The following is an 18,793-nucleotide window of genomic DNA, read 5'->3' on the forward strand; positions in this document are numbered from 1 at the left end:
TGCTCCGTGGCATGTGGGATCTTCCCAGACTAGGGCTCGAACATGTGTCCCCTGCATCGGCAGGTGGATTCTTAACCACTGTGCCACCAGGGAAGTCCGATGACTTAAGGTTTTGATTTAGCTCCTAAAACTGTTACCAGCTATTGTGTCCAAAGTACATGGCTCTTTGATGAAATTTTGATGTTTAGTAGAACAGGGGAGGGTCAGGTGTACCTTGGAGAAATTGGGAAAACTCAAAATGAGTAGAAATCGTATCCCTAATCATTCTTCCCCTGTTCCCTGTGTTGTGATTATTTTATAATTATTATTTAAACCAGGACATGGATGGTATCATATTCACCTTTTTATTCCAGCCATCTAGCACATTATAGATGCTCAATAAATGTTGAGTGACTCTCTAGGAATTCTCGTCGTCTCTGGTGATCTCAAAAGGCAAATAGAAAGTTATGAATGAATTAATGAAGTATTATGCAAAATTTGTATTTGGTAGTCTAGTAGAGAAAGTCAGCAATGTGCCCAGCACTGTGTTATTATATAAGGTGTCCTGTCTTATTTATTCTTTATAATAATTTGATTGGCAGTTGTATTAGTAATAGATAAAATAATGGTAATGAGAATTGTATTATTTTCTTCATTTCACATTTAAAGAAATTGAGGTCTTAGAGGTTAAGAAGCTTGTACAAAGTCATACAACTTAGTTTTATCTGATTCCGAAACCTTTTCTCTAAGTCACTTACTATTGTGGCAGAAGTAGAAAAATTCTCACCAGTTTTCATGATCAAAAATTTATGTGTGTCATTTATGGCAGTGGGAGGGTGGCTGTTGATTAAGTATGCTTGGGATGGTACGGGGGGTAGTGTGATGTGGGGGTTTTGATCCAAAAGTGGTTTAATTATGTCATGCTAATATGTTTGACATTTGTAAATATTTATTAAACATCTCTGCTGCTGTTTTTTTCTTTTTAAATTTCAGTGCAATAAAATTCTCTTTCTGGTGTACCGTTCTTAGGAGTTTGGACAGAGGCATACAATTGTGTAACTACCACCACCACCACAATCCAGATACAGAATAGTTCTGTCACCCCCAAAATTACCTTGTGCCATTACCCCAGCTCTAACCTCTTGCTGCTCTATGTGTAATCCCTACAGTTTTGTCTTTCTGACAATGTTATATAAATGAAATCATATGGTATAGAAGCTTTAAGTCTTGCTTCTTTCACTTATCATAATGCTTTTGAGATTCCATTTTGTTGAGTGTATTAGTAGTGACTCCAGTTACTTACATGTTGTATCATTAGATGCTGTCCCATCTGTGTCTGCAGAGCTGTTGTTTTTCTTTAATCTTTCTCTTTATTCTATGGGTTGGGTAATTTCTCATGCTCTATTTTCAAGTTCCTTGATTTTTTTTTTTTTTTGGTCATTCCATCTGCTATTGTGCCCATCTAATGGATTTTTCATTTTAGTTCTTTTCAGCTAGAGCTGAGTTTTCTTTTTTTTATTTTCACTTCTCTATTGAGATTCCCTTTCGGCCACTCATTAAGACCATTTTCTTGTTTTATGCTTTTAATATACTTTCCTTTAATTGTTTAAGTATATTTATAATATGTGCTTTGAAGTCCTTATTTGCTAAATCCTACATCTGGACCTACTTGGAGTCAGTTTCCATTGACTGCCTTTTTACTGTCTTGTTTCTTTGGATCTCATAATTTTTGGTTGAAATTTTTGGTGTTCTTGTGAGGATTATCAGGATTTTTTTTTAATGTATATTTTAAAAATTTATTTATTTTATTTATTTATTTTTGGCTACATTGGGTCTTCTTGCTGCGCATGGGCTTTCCGTACTTGCAGCGAGCGGGGGTTACTCTTCTTTGCGGTACACGGGCTTCTCATTGCAGTGGCTTCTCTTGTTGCGGAGCACAGGCTCTAGGTGCGTGGGCTTCAGTAGTTGTGGCACGTGGGCTCAGTAGTTGTGGCTTGCGGGCTCTAGAGCGCAGGCTCAGTAGTTGTGGTGCATGGGCTTAGTTGCTCTGCGGCATGTGGGATCTTCCCGGACCAGGGCTTGAACCTGTGTCCCTGCATTGGCAGGAGGATTCTTAACCACTGCACCACCAGGGAAGCCCAGGGGGTTTTTGTTCTAGTGGACCATTAACTTGCCTGGACTCAATCTGCAAACTTTGTTTCCTACATACACAGTATGAGACAGCTGATATCTGCTCAGTTCTTTTCTTTCAACTACTTGTTTTTTTAGCTTGGTCTCCTGGGGAGTGGGGTAAGGGTTAGGGTTCTCCTGCACCTGTGTAATTTGGTGGTCAGCCAAAAATTTGGGCAGAGATTATACTCAGATTTTGGAGCTCATCTGCCTTGTGGTTTCTCTACTTCTGGGGATTCCCTCATAGTATCTATTTTGTCTGCCAGTAGTGGTCTCTGCTCTCTGACATCCCAAGCCAGTAAGGGCTTCAGCTTTCTGCTGCTTGGGCTGTATGGTTGGGGAATACATTCATTTTAAAAAGCATCAAACTCATAGATCTTAACGCCATGTAGCTTTCAATTCTTCTATAATCTACTGTAGGGGCTACCTGGGGTTTCCCCCCCATGCGTGTGTAATTTAACTGAGCAGAGTTTATGCTCAGATTTTTATGCTTCTGTGGTTCTTTCATTCCCAGTATGTCTGCCTTAAATTTCCAGCTGCACTTCCAGCCCTGAATTATTTTCTCTACCACTTTGAGCTGTGTGGCTGCCTTCACCATATTTGTAGGGGGTGGGGAGGGCTCTCAGCATAAAAACTTCAAGCTGATGTCATGGTTCTGTTCTCTTCCAGTTGGAGTTTTTCAAGAGTAAGATCTTTTTTTTACTACTGTATGCTTTGGGACACTTTCCAAAAAATGCTGTAAAACAAAAAGTTTTTTAATCCAAATTTAAATAATTGTTATCTGCATGAGGCTCACATGATCAGTTCTCTCGGCTGCATTTGCACGAGGTTCCTTTTCATCCCTCTGGTTCCTTTTCTTTTAAAAGCTGCTTCCTCTTGTTCTTTTTCTTTCACAGTTATATCTATATCATGTATTTTGTGCCTTCAAGGTGGTACAGTCTCTCTTTTATGCCTATAAGGAGAGAAGCTCATCAAATGATCTCTCAAGTTTCTGGCCCTTCAGAAATTCTTCCTACATCTAGACCCCCAGCATTCAGGTGTTTGCTCTTTTAGTCTGCCAATCTCAAGTGACTCATTTGCCCTGTGGGGCTATCACTCCTTTTGGTCTTTTCCATATAGGAAAGGTTACTTTAGGACATTTTGCTAGCTCAGGTGCCTTCTTGACTACCTCTTGGTCAGTCTTTCCCACTCTCACCTCTGGGTATTTGGCTTTCTATGCAGCTGAAGGCAGTCCTTGGTGTCTGGCCCTGGTATCACTGTGTGATTCTGTTCTCTTCACTGTTTTCCCTCTCTATCAGGTCTTTCTCTCCAGTAACCACCACACACTTTGTTTGCCAAGTTTGAGAGAGAAAAATAATTTCACTTAACAGAAAAGCTCTTGTGTAATGACACTATTTAGAGTGAGATCTCAGTAGTTTGCACAAAGCCACAAGATGGCTGTGGTTTAAAAGTGACATCTGTTGGCAATAAGGAGCAAATATATGAATTTCTATGTACTTCACTTGCTACATTGGAAAGAACATGGGCTTTCAGTTAGACTGGGATTCTCATCTTAGCCCTAAGATTTCCTCATCTATGAAACAGGATAGTAATATTGGGTTGTTTTGAGCTTTAAATAGAAAGTATGTAATCTTCCTAGCACATTGATAACGGCATAAATTGTCTCTGGATACTGTCCTTTTTTTTTGTTTTTTTAAGCTCTTCTGTGGGTCATTGCCATTAATTAATAGTGCCTGGAATATAGTGTCCCCGGGAGTACTTACTTATGATACTGTAGTCTTAAAGATTCTGTCTCTTCCTACCCCCACCCCCCCCCACCCCCGCTGCTTTTTTAAAGGTAGTAATATCCAAGAGAAGGAGAAGCAATCGACTCACTCTTTCCCAATTGACTTTTGGCAGTTTCCTGAATGTATGTCTCTAGCCAATAGGCCCAGTTGTTCCAGCCTCTGTACGGATTATTTCTAGATTATTTAGAATTTACATTACTTCTGTCATGCCTAAAAATATTAGTAATGAATTGTTACATATTGTCTAAGAACTTTGTTTCCAGTAATCCAGAAATTATTTTTCGATGATTACAAGATCCAAACCAGATCTTTAATTGGCCTAATATAAAGTAGACATTGGGGATCCAAGTGTCAGATTTTGAAGAACTTTTTATGGTAAGGAGTTTAGATCAGGAAATGAAGAGCCATTAAAAGTTTTTAGAAAGATAATTCTGATTATAGCAGAGCTAATATGGAATTGAATGGGGGTAAAGAGGTCAAGTAAGAGGCTTATTCTTAGCTATTAAGGGTTTAAATGAAGACAACAGCCTTATGATTGATAAGGGAGAGAAGGAGTCAAAAGAAAAATCTGAAGTTAGACTTGATGTTGGGAAAGGAGAGGTCAAGGATGACTTCAAGATTTTTGATTCATTGTATGTTATGTGTAAAACCTGGTGTTCTCAAGGGTTTGATCCTATTTCTTTGCTGTCTCCCTGGACCCAGCAGATGAAGATGGAATCCCAAAGAACACCCAAGATATGGGGTTGGAGGGTGGGGTAACAATGCAAGACTACCCAGGTAGGAGAGATACACGAGTAAGTGGTATAGAGCTGTTAGTGGAGTCTTTTCTCCCCATACTAGGGTGAGTTTTTTTGAGCACAAGAACAACATCCAACTTGCTTTAGCATCTGTACGTTTCTTGGCATATTATATTAGGTGTTCAATAAGTACATGAATGAATGAATGAATGAGTGAGTGAAATAAGATAAATATAATGTCACTGAGTATGGCGTAGAGATTGGTTAAAATATAAAAGATCATTAGATGTTTCAAAATAGTATATAATGTGTGTCGTTTGCTTTTTATTTGTTTGTAGTTAAATCTGTAGCATTTAAAAATGTGCTAGCATGTGTAGGCAAACACAGGCATATTTTTTTCCAGCTACCTTAGCTTGAATTTCACTTCTTTTTTGTTTGTACCCTTGCTATTGGGAGTGAGGAGTGGGGTGAAATCCTTCACATGGTGATACTCAAGTTTTATTGACAAGTGAAATGTAAACATGATTTTCCAGTTGACTTTTTCAATAGCCTTCATCTGAACATTCTTTACTTTCTTGTGGCTGGCTATAATGTACATGTTGTTAATTTCAGTAGGATTGATTAGGAATTCTTACTGATATTTCCCAGCTACTAGATATGTGCCATCCACTGTAAAATAGTGGAAAATATGAATTGGAATTTACCTTATTCTTTCCTTGTGGTTGTATTTTTTTAGTCACTGTCTCCCATGGTTTAGGATTATTCTTTACTCAGTGGTCTTCTGTGGGTTTCCAGAAGGATGTGTCTTATAGTTAAGGGTTAGAAGCTAATGTGCCCCTTTAAGGAAATGCTAATGCCTGAAATAGCTTACTGGAAGACCTATCCAGTAAGGAGAAAATGCTCTAAATCTCATTCTACACAACCTGCTAAGCCTCTACATCTTTCATTTCCCTCCTTATCAGTATTCCCTACTATTCTTTTTTACCTTTTGGGTCTCTCTTGGTCTGTGACCATTTTTTCCTATCTGATTTCCTGCTTTGTCTCTCTGATTTCTTTTTCACCCTTCTCTTCTGCCTCATCTTTTCAAGACAGATAACTAGCTATAATACCAAATTGAAATTTTAAAGGGTTTCTTCTTTAGTAAATACATTTTTATTTTAAATTTTATTTTATTTTTATTTTAAAATTTATTTTATTTTAAATAAAATTGAGATTTTTTTAAAAAACATCTTTATTGGAGTATAATTGCTTTACAATGGTGTGTTAGTTTCTGCTTTATAACAAAGTGAACCAGTTATACATATACATATGTTCCCATATCTCTTCCCTCTTGCATCTCCCTCCCTCCCACCCTCCCTATCCCACCCCTCTAGGTGGTCACAAAGCACAGAGCTGATCTCCCTGTGCTATGCGGTTGCTTCCCACTAGCTATCTATTTTACATTTGGTAGTGTATATATGTCCATGCCACTCTCTCACTTTGTCACATCTTACCCTTCCCCCTCCCCATATCCTCAAGTCCATACTCTAGTAGGTCTGTGTCTTTATTCCCGTCTTGCCACTAGGTTCTTCATGACCTTTTTTTTTTTTCCCTTAGATTCCATATATATGTTAGCATAGTGTATTTGTTTTTCTCTTTCTGACTTCACTCTGTATGACAGACTCTAACTCCATCCACCTCACTACAAATAACTCCATTTCGTTTCTTTTTATGGCTGAGTAATATTCCATTGTATATATGTGCCACATCTTCTTTATCCATTCATCCGATGATGGACATTTAGGTTGCTTCCGTGTCCTGGCTATTGTAAATAGAGCTGCAATGAACATTTTGGTACATGACTCTTTTTGAATTATGGTTTTCTCAGGGTATATGCCCAGTAGTGGGATTGCTGGGTCATATGGTAGTTCTAGTTTTAGTTTTTTAAGGAACCTCCATACTGTTGTCCATAGTAGCTGTATCAATTTACATTCCCACCAACAGTGCAAGAGGGTTCCCTTTTCTCCACACCCTCTCCAGCATTTATTGTTTCTAGATTTTTTGATGATGGCCATTCTGACCGGTGTGAGATGATATCTCATTGTAGTTTTGATTTGCATTTCTCTAATGATTAATGATGTTGAGCATTCTTTCATGTGTTTGTTGGCAATCTGTGTATCTTCTTTGGAGAAATGTCTATTTAGGTCTGCCCATTTTTGGATTGGGTTGTTTGTTTTTTTGTTATTGAGCTGCATGAGCTGCTTGTAAATCTTGGAGATTAATCCTTTGTCAGTTGCTTCATTTGCAAATATTTTCTCCCATTCTGAGGGTTGTCTTTTGGTCTTGTTTATGGTTTCCTTTGCTGTGCAAAAGCTTTTAAGTTTCATTAGGTCCCATTTGTTTATTTTTGTTTTTATTTCCATTTCTCTAGGAGGTGGGTCAAAAAGGATCTTCCTGTGATTTATGTCATACAGTGTTCTGCCTATGTTTTCCTCTAAGAGTTTGATAGTGTCTGGCCTTACATTTAGGTCTTTAATCCATTTTGAGTTTATTTTTGTGTATGGTGTTAGGGAGTGTTCTAATTTAATACTTTTACATGTACCTGTCCAGTTTTCCCAGCACCACTTACTGAAGAGGCTGTCTTTTCTCCACTGTATATGCTTGCCTCCTTTATCAAAGATAAGGTGAGCATATGTGTGTGGGTTTATCTCTGGGCTTTCTATCCTGTTCCATTGATCTATGTTTCTGTTTTTGTGCCAGTACCATACTGTCTTGATGACTGTAGCTTTGTAGTATAGTCTGAAGTCAGGGAGCCTGATTCCTCCAGCTCCATTTTTCGTTCTCAAGATTGCTTTGCCTATTCGGGGTCTTTTGTGTTTCCATACAAATTGTGAAATTTTTTGTTCTAGTTCTGTGAAAAATGCCATTGGTAGTTTGATAGGAATTGCATTGAATCTGTAGATTGCTTTGGGTAGTAGAGTCATTTTCACAATGTTGATTCCTCCAATCCAAGAACATGGTATATCTCTCCATCTATTTGTATCATCTTTAATTTCTTTCATCAGTGTCTTATAATTTTCTGCATACAGGTCTTTTGTCTCCTTAGGTAGGTTTATTCCTAGATATTTTATTCTTTTTGTTGCAATGGTAAATGGGAGTGTTTTCTTAATTTCACTTTCAGATTTTTCATCATTAGTGTATAGGAATGCAAGAGATTTCTGTGCATTAATTTTGTATCCTGCTACTTTACCAAATTCATTGATTAGCTCTAGTAGTTTTCTGGTAGCATCTTTAGGATTCTCTATGTATAGTATCATGTCATATGCAAACAGTGACAGCTTTACTTCTTCTTTTCTGATTTGGATTCCTTTTATTTCTTTTTCTTCTCTGATTGCTGTGGCTAACACTTCCAAAACTATGTTGAATAATAGTGGTGAGAGTGGGCAACCTTGTCTTGTTCCTGATCTTAGTGGAAATGGTTTCAGTTTTTCACCATTGAGGACGATGTTGGCTGTGGGTTTGTCATATATGGCCTTTATTATGTTGAGGAAAGTTCCCTCTATGCCTACTTTCTGCAGGGCTTTTATCATAAATGGGTGTTGAAATTTGTTGAAAGCTTTCTCTGCATCTATTGAGATGATCGTATGGTTTTTCTCCTTCAATTTGTTAATATGGTGTATCACGTTGATTGATTTGCATATATTGAAGAATCCTTGCATTCCTGGAATAAACCCTACTTGATCATGGTGTATGATCCTTTTAATGTGCTGTTGGATTCTGTTTGCTAGTATTTTGTTGAGGATTTTTGCATCTTTGTTCATCAGTGATATTGGCCTGTAGTTTTCTTTCTTTGTGACATCTTTGTCTGGTTTTGGTATCAGGGTGATGGTGGCCTCGTAGAATGAGTTGGGGAGTGTACCTCCCTCTGCAATATTTTGGAAGAGTTTGAGAAGGATAGGTGTTAGCTCTTCTCTAAACGTTTCAGTGCTTGTGATTGGTCCGTTCATATTTTCTATTTCTTCCTGGTTCAGTCTTGGCAGGTTGTGCTTTTCTAAGAATTGGTCCATTTCTTCCAGGTTGTCCATTTTATTGGCATAGTGTTGCTTGTAGTAATCGCTCATGATCGTTTGTATTTCTGCAGTGTCCGTTGTTACTTCTCCTTTTTCATTTCTAATTCTGTTGACTTGAGTCTTCTCCTTTTTTTCTTGATGAGTCTGGCTAATGGTTTATCAATTTTGTTTATCTTCTCAAAGAACCAGCTTTTAGTTTTATTGATCTTTTCTATTGTTTCCTTCATTTCTTTTTCATTTATTTCTGATCTGATCTTTATGACTTCTTTCCTTCTGCTAACTTTGGGGTTTTCTTGTTCTTCTTTCTCTAATTGCTTTAGGTGCAAGTTTAGGTTGTTTATTCGAGATGTTTCCTGTTTCTTGAGGTAGGCTTGTATTGCTATAAACTTCCCTCTTAGAACTGCTTTTGCTGCATCCCATAGGTTTTGGGTCGTCGTGTCTCCATTGTCATTTGTTTCTAGGTATTTTTTGATTTCCCCTTTGATTTCTTCAGTGATCGCTTCGTTATTAAGTAGTGTATTGTGTAGCCTCCATGTGTTTGTATTTTTTACAGATCTTTTCCTGTAATTGATATCTAGTCTCATAGCATGGTCGGAAAAGATACTTGATATGATTTCAGTTTTCTTAAATTTACCAAGGCTTGATTTGTGACCCAAGATATGATCTATCCTGGAGAATGTTCCATGAGCACTTGAGAAAAATGTGTATTCTGTTGTTTTTGGGTGGAATGTCCTATAAATATCAATTAAGTCCATCTTGTTTAATGTATCATTTAAAGCTTGTGTTTCCTTATTTATTTTCATTTTGGATGATCTGTCCATTGGTGAAAGTGGGGTGTTAAAGTCCCCTACTATGATTTTGTTACTGTTGATTTCCCCTTTTATGGCTGTTAGTATGTGCCTTATGTATTGAGGTGCTCCTATGTTGGGTGCATAAATATTTACAATTGTTATATCTTCCTCTTGGATCGATCCCTTGATCATTATATAGTGTCCTTCTTTGTCTCTTGTAATAGTCTTTATTTTAAAGTCTATTTTGTCTGATATGAGAATTGCTACTCCAGCTTTCTTTTGATTTCCGTTTGCATGGAATATCTTTTTCCATCCCCTCACTTTCAGTCTGTATGTGTCCCTAGGTCTGAAATGGGTCTCTTGTAGACAGCATATATACGGGTCTTGTTTTTGTATCCATTCAGCCAGTCTGTGTCTTTTGGTGGGAGCATTTAATCCATTCACGTTTAAGGTAATTATCAATATGTATGTTCTTATTCCCATTTTCTTAAATGTTTTGGGTTTGTTTTTATAGGTGTTTTCCTTCTCTTGTGTTTCTTGCCAAGAGAAGTTCCTTTATCATTTGTTGTAAAGCTGGTTTGGTGGTGCTGAACTCTCAGCTTTTGCTTGTCTGTAAAGGTTTTAATTTCTCCATCAAATCTGAATGAGATCCTTGCTGGGTAGAGTAATCTTGGTTGTAGGTTTTTCTCCTTCATCACTTTAAATATGTTTTGCCACTCCCTTCTGGCTTGCAGAGTTTTTGCTGAAAGATCATCTGTTAACCTTATGGGGATTCCCTTGTGTGTTATTTGTTGTTTTTCCCTTGCTGATTTTAATTTGTTTATATTTAATTTTTGATAGTTTGATTAATATGTGTCTTGGCGTGTTTCTCCTTGGATTTATCCTGTGTGGGACTCTCTGTGCTTCCAGGACTTGATTAACTATTTCGTTTCCCATGTTAGGGAAGTTTCCAACTATAATCTCTTCAAATATTTTCTCAGTCCCTTTCTTTTTCTCTTCTTTTTCTGGGACCCCTATAATTCGAATGTTGGTGCATTTAATGTTGTCCCAGAGGTCTCTGAAACTGTCCTCAATTCTTTTCATTCTTTTTTCTTTATTCTGCTTTGCAGTAGTTATTTTCACGATTTTATCTTCCAGGTCACTTATCCGTTCTTCTGCCTCAGTTATTCTGCTATTGATCCCGTCTAGAGTATTTTAAATTTCATTTATTGTGTTTTTCATCATTACTTGGTTCCTCTTTAGTTCTTCTAGGTCCTTGTTAAATGTTTCTTGCATTTTGTCTATTCTATTTCCAAGATTTTGGATCATCTTTACTATCATTATTCTGAATTCTTTTTCAGGTAGACTGCCTATTTCATCTTCATTTGTTAGGTCTGGTGTGTTTTTACCTTGCTCCTTTATCTGCTATGTGTTTTTCTGTCTTCTCATTTTGCTTATCTTACTGTGTTTGGGGTCTCCTTTTTTCAGGCTGCAGGTTCGTAGTTCCTGTTGTTTTTGTTATCTGTCCTCAGTGGGTAAGGTTGGTTCAGTGGGTTGTGTAGGCTTCCTGGTGGAGGGGACTAGTGCCTGTGTTCTGGTGGATGAGGCTGGATATTGTCTTTCTGGTGGGCAGGTCCACGTCTGGTGGTGTGTTTTGGGGTGTCTGTGGCCTTATTATGATTTTAGGCAGCCTCTCTGTTAATGGATGGGGCTGTGTTCCTGTCTTGCTAGTTGTTTGGCATAGGGTGTCCAGCACTATAGCTTGCTGGTCGTTGAGTGAAGCTGGGTCTTGGTGTTGAGATGGAGATCTCTGGGAGATTTTTGCCGTTTGGTATTACGTGGAGCTGGGAGTGGACCCACGTTTGGTATTACGTGGACCAGTGTCCTGAAGTTGGCTCTCCCACCTCAGAGGCACAGCCCTGATGCCTGGCTGGAGCACCAAGAGCCTTTCATCCACACGGCTCAGGGTAAAAGGGAGAAAAAATAGAAAGAAAAAAAAAGAAAAAGGATAAAATAAAGTAAGATAAAATAAAATAAAGTTATTAAAATAAAAAAATAAAAAATAATTATTAAGAAAAAAAGAAAAAAATAAAAATAAAAAATAATTATTAAGAAAAAAAGAAAAAAAATTTTTTAAGTAAAAAAGAAAAAAAAAACGGACAGGCAGAACCCTAGGACAAATGGTGAAAGCAAAGCTATACAGACAAAATCTCGCAGAGAAGCATACACATACACACTCACAAAAAGAGGAAAAGGGGAAAAAATAATATATCTTGCTCCCAAAGTCCACCTCCTCAATTTGGGATGATTCGTTGTCTATTCAGGTATTCCACAGATACAGGGTACATCAAGTTGTTTGTGGAGCTTTAATCCGCTGCTTCTGAGGCTGCTGGGAGAAATTTCCCTTTTTCTTCTTTGTTCGCACAGCTCCCGGGTTTCAGCTTTGGATTTGGCCCCGCCTCTGCGTGTAGGTCACCTGAGGGCGTCTGTTCTTCCTCAGACAGGATGGGGTTAAAGGAGCAGCTGCTTCAGAGGGCTCTGGTTCACTCAGGCCTGGGGGAGGGAGGGGTACGGATGCAGAGCGAGCCTGCGGTGGCAGAGGCCAGCGTGATGTTGTAGCAGCCTGATGCGTGCTGTGCGTTCTCCCGGGGAAGTTGTCCCTGGATCACGGGAGCCTGGCAGTGACGGGCTGCACAGGTTCCCAGGAGGGTTGGTGTGGATAGTGACCTGTGCTTGCACACAGGCTTCTTGGTGGCGGCAGCAGCAGCCTTAGCGTTTCATGCCCATCTCTGGGGTCTGCGCTGATAGCCGCCGCTCGCGCCCGTCTCTGGAGCTCGTTTAGGCGGCGCTCTGAATCCCCTCTCCTCGGGCACCAGGAAACAAAGAGGCAAGAAAAAGTCTCTGCCTCTTTGGCAGCTCCAGACCTTTTCCCAGACTCCCTCCTGGACTCCCTCCCTGCTAGCTGTGGTGCGCTAACCCCTTCAGGCTGTGTTCATGCTGCCAACCCCAGTCCTCTCCCTGCAATCCTACAAAGCCTGAGCCTCAGCTCCCAGCCCCTGCCCGCCCCGGCGGGTGAGCAGACAAGCCTCTCGGGCTGGTGAGTGCTGGTCGGCACCAATCCTCTGTGCGGGAATCTCTCTGCTTTGCCCTCCGCACCCCTGTTGCTGCGCTCTCCTCCGTGGCTCCGAAGCTTCCCAGCTCTGCCACTCGCAGTCTCCGCCCGCGAAGGGGCTTCCTAGTGTGTGAAACCTTTCCTCCTTCACAGCTCCCTCCCACTGGTGCAGGTCCCATCCCTATTCTTTTGTCTCTGTTGTTTCTTTTTACTTTTGCCCTACCCAGGTACGTGGGGAGTTTCTTGCCTTTTGGGAGGTCTGACGTCTTCTGCCAGTGTTCAGAGGGTGTTTTATAGGAGCAGTTTCACGTGTAGATGTATTTCTGATGTGTCTGTGGGGAGGAACGTGATCTCCGCGTCTTACTCTTCCGCCATCTTCTCTTCTCCTCTCGAGAATTTTTTGTGTTTTCATAACATTTGTGGTTTTTATGTTCATTTAACATCTGACTGATTTTTAATCAGTCATTCAGCGATCCTTCAGGAAAGGTTTCCTTTTCCAGGAGTATTCAGCAAATAAACTGTGCGTCATTTGCTAAGGAATTTGAATTAGCCATTGTACAGTTCTCTTCCTTCCCCCTTTATTATTTTTATTTCACTCTTTGAGCTACTTATTTACATATTATATTAAAATGTTATTTTATTATTAGATTTTTCAATTGTTTTTGGAAAGAAAGTACTAAGTTAACTATAAAGAAAAAAATTCTAAAGTAGCAAAATAGTTTCTCTAAAATAAAAGTGTTTCTTTTAATGAGCTCTGAGTTAGACTCACAATTTCCATGAGTTTATCTTTGGCATTTTTTGGTGAAATTGTACTGGAATAATCTATACAATTCAGTGAGGTACAGTATTTTCTCAATTCTGGATTCCCTTTGACTTTTTTTTGGATGGAGAATGTAGACATCCATCCCATTACCTCTCATCCCTTTGACTTTTATGCATAAATCCCTCCTCACTTCCCTGTATCAAATCTGACTTGGAAAAGTATATACAAAGCATACAGAAGTGAGTGTCAGGAAACCTGGGTTCTAATCCAGTTTACATAACTTTGTTCAAATTGTTTAACCTCATTTGTTTTTTCTTTTGGTGTTTGCAATCTCTAAAAGTCAAATCTGACCTACTATTTCTAAACAGAATACTGCAGTCTGAGCATTTTTCAAGATCAAGACTTTATGCTATATAGTAATAAATTCTCATTGTTCTTTATAATCCTGCGGTTGACCAACATTGTGACCTTTGGCAAAGTTACTAACCTTCTCAGACTGTTTTCTATTCTGTATATGGGGAGTATAATACCTACCTTGTAAGTTGATTGTGAAGATTAAATTGGGTAGCAAATGTACTTTAAAGTGCTTAGTTCAGGTATTTCATAAAGCTGTTGTTAAGTGAGTTCTATAATTTCACAGGACTGTAGTAGAACTAACAGTCATAAGCCTCACATATGAAAAGGCATAAAATACATGAATCATATTGATAAAATGTTTTTTGATAATTGCACTGTAAGGAAACATTAGGATGTTTGCATACTGTTAGTTTTGAACAAATATTAAATTTCTATTCATGGTCTTTAACTTGGTTAAAGAAATAACAACATTGTTATCTGGTCTTACTAGATGCTTTGTTAAGTATCTTAAAACTTTAGTAATTAAGAAATGTGTTCCAAATGAAATTTTGTCTGGAAGAATCATTCTCTGGAGTTGTTTTTGTCTTTTTTGGTTCTGTATTGATGTTTGGAAACATGAGGTACCCAAATGTCAATAAGTATATTTACTAAATACAAATAGCACATTATTAAAATGTTGTTTAGGAGTAACAAATTTAATCGAATAATCAAATGAAAAGTACCTAAAAAGGCTTTTGGTGTTTATTTTAATCTGATTTGTGGCATTTTGTGTGTCTGATGTTTTATAATCCTGTTCATCACTTTAAAAAATGTCACAGTAATGTCAGAAAGGATACAAAATTCTGTGACTTACTCTGCATGGAATAGATTTAAAGGTCAACGCTACTCTTTTATGTAGGTTATGGGTGCTTCATGTGTGCTTTCAGAGCAGTAGTGTGAGGAAGCTTGAAGTGGGATGGCAGGACGGCCTCATCCTTATGACAGTAACTCCAGTGATCCAGAGAATTGGGATCGGAAATTGCATAGTAGACCTCGTAAACTTTATAAACATTCAAGGTAGGTAGAAAATGTGTATTTCACATGTCAAAGCTCTGCTAAAACTGATTTTTATGAAGAACCAAACTGCATTTGGTGTGGCAAGTCCTGTCAGAGGATGGGAGCCGGTTTACAAAATATATGAATGTTTGCATTTCTCCTAAAAAACTTTGAGGGAAACATTTTTTCCTTTTCTTATATTTGTATTTATATGAATTTTTATTTCTGTTTCTAAATAATGCTAAAATATCCTTAGTTGACCCCATGAATAAATGCTATAGTTTAACTGGGAAGTCTGGCAAGACAGGTTAACTCTTTTTATTTAAAACTCTCTAATACGAATTTATTTTGTGCTCTAAATACATTGTGTATGATAATTTATAGGCTTTTGTCAGTCTTCACCTCTGTACATTTTTAACTATGTGAATTTATGTTGTGTTATCATCGTGATCCTAGTAGTAAAATCAGTCCATCAGTGACTCGCCTGGTTCATTTAAAGTTTGCTGCATTAAATGAAATTCAGTTGAAAAGTTTCAGCCCATTTATACATTATTTTTAAAGCTTTCATTTTGTGCTATGTGACTTAATGGGGAGCACCTCGTTTAGAACACTTTACGATCTGATATTTTAAGGTGTTGACACCTCATAAACCTCACATAACGCAGGTACGTAAGCATGTTTTCATAGAGAGTTGTGCTTTATGAATATTTACTTAGGGGATACTATTGAACATTTAACTTACTTGAATGTAAAATTCTCCTGATCACTGATAACTAATACCAGCTTTATTGAAAAAGAATAAAAACATGCCGTGATATTGAAATCCTTTTTGTAATTTTAAAGAAATGATTCAGCTACTTTTATTAAGCTATATACATGGCTAGAAAATATGAGTGACTAGTACTATTTAAGTCTCCTGACAAGATGTGTACCTTTATTGTGGACTTTTAATGTGGTGAGGTCTAAAATGAAGACATTGAGTTGACTTTATTAATTTATAAGTACACACCAGTGGTGTGAGTGTTTTTTGGTTTATTTGTTTTTTTGGTGTGTTTGTGTGTGTGTGTGTGTGTGTCCTTCAATTGGTGCTTTAGTTCTTTTTCTCCATCCTGTTTTACATGGATACTTATTTTGTCTTTGAGATTAAAGAGATACTGGTTTTATCTCATTAAATATTGGGCTTTATTTATATCTGATATGTTATATACATTTTTTTCAGGTGAATTATATCTTATCCTTGTTAGTTCTTAATATTTTTCTACTGATGTACAAGACTGTGTTGTATATGAAGTCGTGACAAGGTGAAAATAAACTATTGTTTGCTTTATAAAAGCTGCGTGCGTACAATGGGAAAAATTTATTAAGAAACAGTACTTTTTAAATTGCTGTTATTTTACTTCAGTAAAAACAGTTACCATAGCTCTTCTTGATTTCTATAGCATCAGTACCTTTTTGGTGCTCTTTTTAAGTAAGATTGCAGTAGTATTGGTTGTTTAAGTGAAAAATATTAGAGAAGTAAATGAATGCCAATGTATTGATTTTTTTTTTTTAATGGAAAGACCATGAAATCCTTTGACCTTGTCTTTTTTTTTTCTTTTTTTTTTTGTATGTCTGAAACATTTATATTAACATATTTCCATACAAATAACCCAATGAAAGTTTAGTATTAGTTGTTTTGTTTGTTTTTTTATACTGCAGGTTCTTATTAGGCATCAGTTTTATACACATCAGTGTATACATGTCAATCCCAATCGCCCAATTCAGCACACCACCATCCCCACCTCATCGCAGTTTTCCCCCCTTGGTGTCCATATGTCCATTCTCTACATCTGTGTCTCAACTTCTGCCCTGCAAACTGGCTCATCTGTACCATTTTTCTAGGTTCCACATACATGCATTAATATACGATATTTGTTTTTCTCTTTCTGACTTACTTCACTCTGTATGACAGTCTCTAGATCCATCCACTTCTCAACAAATGACTCAATTTCGTTCCTTTTTATGGCTGAGTAATATTCCATTGTATATATGTACCACAACTTCTTTATCCATTCGTCTGTTGATGGGCATTTAGGTTGCTTCCATGACCTGGCTATTGTAAATAGTGCTGCAATGAACATTCGGGTGCATGTGTCTTTTTGAATTACGGTTTTCTCTGGGTATATGCCCAGTAGTGGGATTGCTGGGTCATATGGTAATTCTATTTTTAGTTTTTTAAGGAACCTCCATATTGTTCTCCATAGTGGCTGTATCAATTTACATTCCCACCAACAGTGCAAGAGGGTTCCCTTTTCTCCACACCCTCTCCAGCATTTGTTGTTTGTAGATTTTCTGATGATGCCCATTCTAACAGGAGTGAGGTGATACCTCATTGTAGTTTTGATTTGCATTTCTCTAATAATTAGTGATGTTGAGCATCTTTTCATGTGCTTCGTGGCTGTCTGTATGTCTTCTTTGGAGAAATGTCTATTTAGGTCTTCTGCCCATTTTTGGATTGGGGTGTTTGTTTCTTTGATATTGAGCTGAATGAGCTGTTTATATATTTTGGAGATTAATCCTTTGTCCGTTGATTCATTTGCAAATATTTTCTCCCATTCTGAGGGTTGTCTTTTCGTCTTGTTTATGGTTTTCTTTGCTGTGCAAAAGCTTTGAAGTTTCATTAGGTCCCACTTGTTTATTTTTGTTTTTATTTCCATTACTCTAGGAGGTGGATCGAAAAAGATCTTGCTGTGATTTATGTCAAAGAGTGTTCTTCCTATGTTTTCCTCTAAGAGTTTTATAGTGTCCAGTCTTATATTTAGGTCTCTAATCCATTTTGAGTTTATTTTTGTGTATGGTGTTAGGGAGTATTCTAATTTCATTCTTTTACATGTGGCTGTCCAGTTTTCCCAGCACCACTTATTGAAGAGACTGTCTTTTCTCCATTGTATATCTTTGCCTCCTTTGTCATAGATTAGTTGACCATAGGTGCGTGGGTTAATCTCTGGGCTTTCTATCTTGTTCCATTGATCTATGTTTCTGTTTTTGTGCCAGTACCATATTGTCTTGATTACTGTAGCTTTGTAGTATAGTCTGAAGTCAGGGAGTCTGATTCCTCCAGCTCCATTTTTTTGCCTCAAGACTGCTTTGGCTATTCGGGGTCTTTTGTGTCTCCATACAAATTTTAAGATGATTTGTTCTAGCTCCGTAAAAAATGCCATTGGTAATTTGATAGGGATTGCATTGAATCTGTAGATTGCTTTGGGTAGTATACTCATTTTCACAATGTTGATTCTTCCAATCCAAGAACATGGTATATCTCTCCATCTTTTGGTATCATCTTTAATTTCTTTCATCAGTGTCTTATAGTTTTCTGCATACAGGTCTTTTGTCTCCCTAGGTAGGTTTATTCCTAGGTATTTTATTCTTTTTGTTGCAATGGTAAATGGGAGTGTTTCCATAATTTCTCTTTCAGATTTTTCATCATTAGTGTATAGGAATGCAAGAGATTTCTGTGCATTAATTTTGTAACCTGCAACTTTACCATATTCATTAATTAGCTCTAGCAGTTTTCTGGTGTCAGTTTTAGGATTCTCTATGTATAGTATCATGTCATCCGCAAACAGTGACAGTTTTACTTCTTCTTTTCCAATTTGTATTCCTTTTATTTCTTTTTCTTCTCTGATTGCCGTGGCTAGGACTTCCAGAACTATGTTGAATAATAGTGGTGAGAGTGGACATCCTTGTCTCGTTCCTGATCTTAGAGGAAATGCTTTCAGTTTTTCACCATTGAGAATGATGTTTGCTGTGGGTTTGTCATATATGGCCTTTATTATGTTGAGGTAGGTTCCCTCTATGCCCACTTTCTGGAGAGTTTTTATCATAAATGGGTGTTGAATTTTGTCAAAAGCTTTTTCTGCATCTATTGAGATGATCATATGGTTTTTCTTCTTCAATTTGTTAATATGGTGTATCACATTGACTGATTTGCGTATATTGAAGAATCCTTGCATCCCTGGGATAAATCCCACTTGATCGTGGTGTATGATCCTTTTA

The 18,793-nt window shown here is 37.6% G+C and overlaps 1 protein-coding gene across 5 annotated transcripts in view; it reads left to right on the forward strand.

The window, feature by feature from the left end:
• BTBD10 (BTB domain containing 10) overlaps positions 1-18,793 on the forward strand; it is an 83,609-nt gene that overhangs the window by 18,816 nt on the left and 46,000 nt on the right. The window contains exon 2 of one of the 5 annotated variants that reach the window (XM_057552135.1): positions 14,653-14,779. The exons of 3 other annotated variants lie outside the window; for them this stretch is intronic. In XM_057552135.1, coding sequence (XP_057408118.1) covers positions 14,679-14,779 — 101 coding nt within the window. In that variant the 5' untranslated portion in view covers positions 14,653-14,678. Of the gene's footprint in view, positions 1-14,649; positions 14,780-18,793 lie in introns of those variants that run through there. One more of the 5 variants, XM_057552136.1, reaches the window with a different exon arrangement.

The sequence above is a fragment of the Balaenoptera acutorostrata genome, chromosome 9 (assembly GCF_949987535.1).
Source record: "Balaenoptera acutorostrata chromosome 9, mBalAcu1.1, whole genome shotgun sequence".
Lineage (NCBI taxonomy): Eukaryota > Metazoa > Chordata > Mammalia > Artiodactyla > Balaenopteridae > Balaenoptera > Balaenoptera acutorostrata.